Source organism: Triticum aestivum, chromosome 4D, assembly GCF_018294505.1.
Source record: "Triticum aestivum cultivar Chinese Spring chromosome 4D, IWGSC CS RefSeq v2.1, whole genome shotgun sequence".
In the NCBI taxonomy this organism is placed as follows: Eukaryota; Viridiplantae; Streptophyta; class Magnoliopsida; order Poales; family Poaceae; genus Triticum; species Triticum aestivum.
The window spans coordinates 509,025,303-509,031,375 of NC_057805.1; the positions used below are offsets into that span (position 1 = coordinate 509,025,303).

Below are 6,073 nucleotides of genomic sequence, written 5' to 3' on the forward strand. Positions count from 1 at the left end.
CCGATCCCGCCACCCTTAGACAACAAGTATGTTTAACACAATATAGATAAATTATTTTACGCCACTAGCTTTAAAAATCCTAGTATGATCCAGTTGCACATCATGTTTATATTAGTCTAGATACACGGGTACCTCTAAAAAATAGATACACTGGTACCTCTTGTGCTAAACATCGATGATAGCGTCAATATGGAGAAATAGTTTGTTTAGAAAAGATCAATGTTGCTCCATCTCAAATGAAGTAGAAGAAAGCTCACAACCTTGATGACTCAACTGTTGAACTTTTCCAAGACTTATGGTTCATGCTTATGAAAGATTTAAAGAAGATATTGAATTAGTTTTATCATGGTAGAACTGTCATCTCAAGGTAAAATTATGGTAATTTCCTCCTGTTACCTAAATGCCAAGGAGATGACAAGATTCAATTTGACAGGCACATTGGTTTACTTGATGTCATGTGTTTAAACTTACTACATAAGTGGTTAATAAGTATAATATTGCCCATGCAAACAAAGTTGTTGCGCCTATACATACTACTTTTATCTAATGAAGGTTTTATTTTAGACGGGGTTGCACTTATTGAAATAACAAAGTAGATTTTGAAAAAGCTTATCACAAGATGAATTGGAATCACCCTTTTGATGTTCTAAGCATGAACTATTTTCTTGGTAGATATGTTCACTATATAAAGCAAATATTTTGCAATGGAAGTGTTGCAGTAATGGTTAATGGCCAATTAGGGCCTTATTTAAATAAATAAAGAGAGAAGTGACCTGATCTCACATATTTTTTTTATAAATATTGTTTGATGTTTCACAAACTTTGTTAGGGAGAGCACAATAAGGAAATAATCCTATAACCCGGGTCGCACTCTCCTCCTCATTAGACCACCTCCAACAGCTGACACGTGGAAAACCGGATCTCAAAGCAATTGAACCACTCACCCCCCATCCCAATTACTTCTCCAATGTAGTTCCCAACGCCGCCGCTGCTGCTGCAAATGCCACAACTCTTCTATTTCATGGAACCACAACCACAACTCTTCTGTTTCATGATTTTAGCCACTGTTCATGCATTGGCCGACATCTTGCAGTACGCGTGTTGATCCATGACAGAAGAGCACCGAGATCACTGCAAGTTCCACAATGTTGAGAGAGGGTACGTGCCACAACTCTGTTGTGGAGATGCCGCTTCCGTCACTGCCACTCATCCCCTTGCCCAGTCCATCTACTCACACCATGGAGAGAGGTCTCAACCATCACAAGTTTGTAGAGGAGCCGCTATCAGAGTAGCCGGGAGTCCGTCTTGCCATGATTAGAGATGAGAGGAAGAGATACACGAGTGGATGGACGGAGCGCAGGTGGTTCCATGAAAGAGAAGAATTGAGGCGGTGGCAGAGGCGGAGAAACTAGATCTTTTGCCCCACTTTACTTCTCCATTAGATAATCTGCCCCCATCCTAAGAGGCTTCCGGGTGGGGGCGGGGCCACTGTTCATTGAAACAACACCAGGGCAAATCATCTAACCTCTTGTAAAGTGGGGCAAATCATTTAATCCCCCGGCAGAGCCGGGAGCAACACTGGAGAAGCAAGCAGGATGGGGGATAGTGGTTCAATTGCTTGGAGATTCGGTTCTCCATGTGTCAGCTATTGGAGGTGGTCTAACGAGGAGGAGCATGCGACCCGGGTCGCACAGGATTATTTTTCGCACAACAAGGGTTAAGCAGTGGTGTGGCGCCTAATCTGAGTAACATTCCCTTTTATATGTTCTCTAACCCCCTTATGTGTCCTCTTCCTCACTAACCCCCTTGACTTTCGCTTCACTTACCCGATCTTTGTAGGGGTGTGGTGCTAAGTCATGAAAACGGTTCCGGTTTTTTGTTTTGCTTCCATTTTTTTTTTGCTAATGCTAGTGAATGTCAGTTCCATTTTGTGTAATAAGGCTGGCGGATGCTTTGAGACCGTTTATGCCATTAGTTACAAACCATGGAAGTGGAATATACAGTGGTACTCATATGCTATATAAAATGCAAATTTGGCATCTCAACCTGTAACCATGCATGCAAGCAAAATGCCCACCTCAATATGGAACCATCCATGAGAAAAAGTTCATTCTATCATGCCATTATATTTGATGATTCCCACTAACATATTTCTCCCAACATGCAAACTTGCCACCTCAAAATTTAACCATATCTAGGAAAGGCCCACCTCAACATGTGACTATGCATGAAAAGAAATGCCCACCTCAACATGGAATCATGCCTGAGAAAAAGCTCATCCTATTCTGCTACTTATATTCAATAAATATTTTAGAAATATGTAGATAATAAAATAAAATAAATCATTTGTATTTGAGTTTTAGTTCTTATATTATTAATCCAAATATTCAAGTTCTGTACAACTGAATCACTAGGGGGTGTTTGGTTCCAGGGACTTTTTTGTGTTGGGACTAGAAAAAGTCCCTAGCAAACCAAACAGGGTGGGACTTTTTTGGGACCTTTTGCTACAAGTCCTTAGAAGCACCTCCTTGAGAGTCTTTTTCAAAAAGTCTCGGGGACTAGAAAAAGTCCTAGGACTAGAGAACCAAACACCACCTAAACCATGTCACAACCAATTCCTGAAGCAACACGTGAGTGTTATTTAGTTTACTGGACCCTACCCTTGTGCTATGCATGATGCATGTTATCCTCAGATGTCCCTTGCTGCAGCCATGAATGTTGTCGATCCATAATTTCCATACATACGGAGGACGGACCACGCATAGCCACTACATTTACAACACACATGCCACTTGAGTTATGTGGTATACCCATGGATCGGGAGTCCTGTCGTGTTATGTGAGAGCTGAACCTAATCAATCACAAAAAATTTGGGGTATCTTGAAAGTAATGGATCGTTTCTTCAGGGAGTACGTACGTGTCTGGCACCATCATGAATCCCTGCATCATGGGCCGTCAGATTTGCTTATCCGACGGCTTATCTGTGGACGAGACACGAGAGGGATCCGTGCAATTTCTGCTCGGTTCATAGGAATCTCTAAGGTGTGCTCCGGTGCATTTGCTGCTTTGCATGCTTTTCAAAATATAAATGTCAACTCATAAAAGATACCTGTAAAAAAAATCTCATATACTCTAGCTCTAGCTCATTTGAGAGCTGTTGAAAAATAACAAACTCTGTAGTAACGTTTTTAAAACTCTAGCTCTCCACTATTGTGTTTTTATCACCATAATAGAAATCGATGGTTCTTTTTCATAAAAACTCTCCGACGCATGACTCGTTCTAATACCTAGAGAGCATTTTTTTATTTGAAATCAAAATACTAATGTTTCATCCACCAAATCTCGTTGAAATAATTACAACCAACTTCCACGACAATACACGGGGTATCCTGTCTAGTTTACTACGACTTCCACGACAATAATTACAACCAACTTCCACGACAACATGACAACACCGCATGCCTGAGGGCTGAGGCACGGCGTCCTTGGGTGTCCCTTCCTGCAGCCGCCATGAACACTGATGGACCGCAATAATTTCTATATATGTGGACATTTAAGGCATATGCATGCACGCTGATCAGGAGTTCTGTTCACGCGAGCGTACGGTGGATTTTGTGGCTGAGGAGTGCAGTGACATGCCATCGACGGGCGATCGAGGGTACTCCTGATCAGATCACCACAACAACGACCCAACCTGCATAGGTAACTACGTATATTACGTACTGTACTCCGTACGTAGAGATGCAGAAGCCGGGGAGCCCATGCAATTACACCTGCATGCATGCATAAACCTCTCAACTCACACCTACCCGGAACGAAGAAGAAACACCTGCCTTTACTACGGCTAGCTCAAAGTGATCCAAGAGAAGAGTAGTATGCGGGTCGCCGGCAGGCACGCGCTGGGGGAGGAGGCGATCGCCGTGGTGCGGCAGGCAGTGAGCCTAGCGGCGCGGCGGGGGCACACGCAGGTCACCCCGCTCCACATCGCCGGCGCAATGCTCTCGGCCCCGGCATCGGCAGGCATCCTCCGCGCCGCCTGCGCCAGGTCCCACCGGCCGCAGACAAACGCGCTCGACCTCAGCGTGGCCGTGGACCTCGCGCTCGGCCGTCTCGCCATGACCCGCCACGCTGGCGATCCAGCGCCGTCCAACGCGTTCGTGGCCACGCTGAAGCGGGCGCAGGCGTACCCGTACCGGCGCGCGGGCGTGACCGGAGGAATGGTCGAGCTCGAGAAGCTCGCCGTCTCCGTCCTCGACGACCCCAGCGTCCACCGTGCCGTCGTGCGCGCGGCCGGCTTCTCGAGCTCCCAGGTCAGGGCCAGCGTCGATGCTTTGTCGGAGCAATCAAGTAGGGTAGGTTGGGATGTCGCCGCGAGTTCACCAAATCAGTTTATCGACCACGCTGGACGAGGACAACCATCTCTGCCGGACGGAAGGTACGTAGTTGGCTAGGTATGGGCGTTTATCGACCTGATTGCCGTTTTGTTTTGTTTAGACGAAGTTTTAGCTTTCCCTCTTCTTACCTAGCTAGGGCATGGTGTTCTGCCGTCACGGTGTGTGTGTGGCGCCATATGTTTTCTTATATGAGAAGACGAAAAGCTCGTTCGAGCATAACCGGGCTTTAGTTTTGTATAACCCAAAGATGAAACCAGAACGGCCAAATGGTTAAAGGTCTTCGCAACCCCCATACCCCATATATACATGGCTTTGACTGAAATACGCTGAAATATAAGTTGTCACTCACACATGTCAAAAAGAATTTGTACCAAAAGTGTGTCAATATCGCAATGTGATTGACATTTTGTTTTATGTAGATGAATTTTAAGATTTCCCTCTTCTTACGTAGGACATGATGCTGTGATCATGACGGAGAATGTTCTTTACTATTACACGAAAAGCTAGGTTGAATAGAGCCCCGGCCACTTTAACTGAGTGATAGAGACAAAACGATTACAAGGTTGAAGGTCTTAAACAGTGGTGATTATAGAGCCTTCCTTCCTTTAAACTACCACTTTTACGCGGTGATTACATAGCCTTCCTTTAAACTACCCACAGTGGGAGTAACATAGATGACACCTAAGCAAAAAAGATGATGTGACACCTAATTAATGAAGAGAGACAAAATGAGTAACATAACTAACATAGACTAGTAACATATGCATGTTACTACTCTAAGACGGACCACGATGGGAGTAACTTCAAGAGTAACATCTGGTCCAACTCAGCAAATTTGCCTATATGGCAATGAATTAATAAGGAGAGAGGTAAATTGAGTAACTTAGCTAGTTACTCATTCTATGAGTAACATCACACATACAAGGACAAAATGAGTCTATAACCTAATAAATGAAACTTTGCATGACAGTACACATATGTTACTAGTACCCACTATGGAGATAGTAACATAGTCTAGGATAGCGTGTATGCTATTCGTGTAAGTTACTCTCTACTTTGACTAGTCTCAGTTATTTCCCACTATGGGTAACATGTGTGCGTGTGCATGCATATATGGGTTTGTTAGTACAGACTGGTCATAACGAGAGTAACATAAGTGATAACATGCATAGATGTCACATAAGCAAAAATGATGATGTGTCAAGTAGTTAATGAGGAGAGAGGCAAATAGAGTAACATAAGTATGTTACCATCACATAACGTTTCCCATTGTAAGATGAATCTACAAAGTAATAAATAAATACATCTATGTTACATCTATGTTAGGCCCTGTTTGGTTCATAAGTCACTAGTAGAAAACAGGGCTTTGGTTCGGCCAGAAAAGAGCATTAATCCCGGTTGCATTACGAACCAGGACTAATGTGAGCATTAGTCCCGGTTCAAGCGGCTAGGGCACCGTACAGGCATTAGTCCCGGTTCAAATGGGACCTTTAGTCCCGGTTGGTGCCACGAACCGGGACTAAAGGGTGCGATGCCCATTAGTACCGGTTCGTGGCACCAACCGGTACTAAAGGTTAGACCTTTAGTCCCGGTTCGAGCCACCAACCGGTACTAATGGGGTTTGAGGCATTAGTACCGGTTCATGGCACGAACCGGTACTAAAGGTCCCATTTTCAAAC

The 6,073-nt window shown here is 44.3% G+C and overlaps 1 protein-coding gene across 1 annotated transcript in view; it reads left to right on the plus strand.

Moving 5' to 3' along the window:
* Nucleotides 1-3,875: 3,875 nt before the first annotated feature.
* LOC123097197 (protein SMAX1-LIKE 3-like) overlaps nucleotides 3,876-6,073 on the plus strand; it is a 6,637-nt gene continuing 4,439 nt past the window's right edge. Inside the window, exon 1 of the mRNA XM_044518919.1 lies at nucleotides 3,876-4,435. Within this exon, the coding sequence (XP_044374854.1) occupies nucleotides 3,876-4,435 (560 nt within the window). The remainder of the gene's footprint in view (nucleotides 4,436-6,073) is intronic.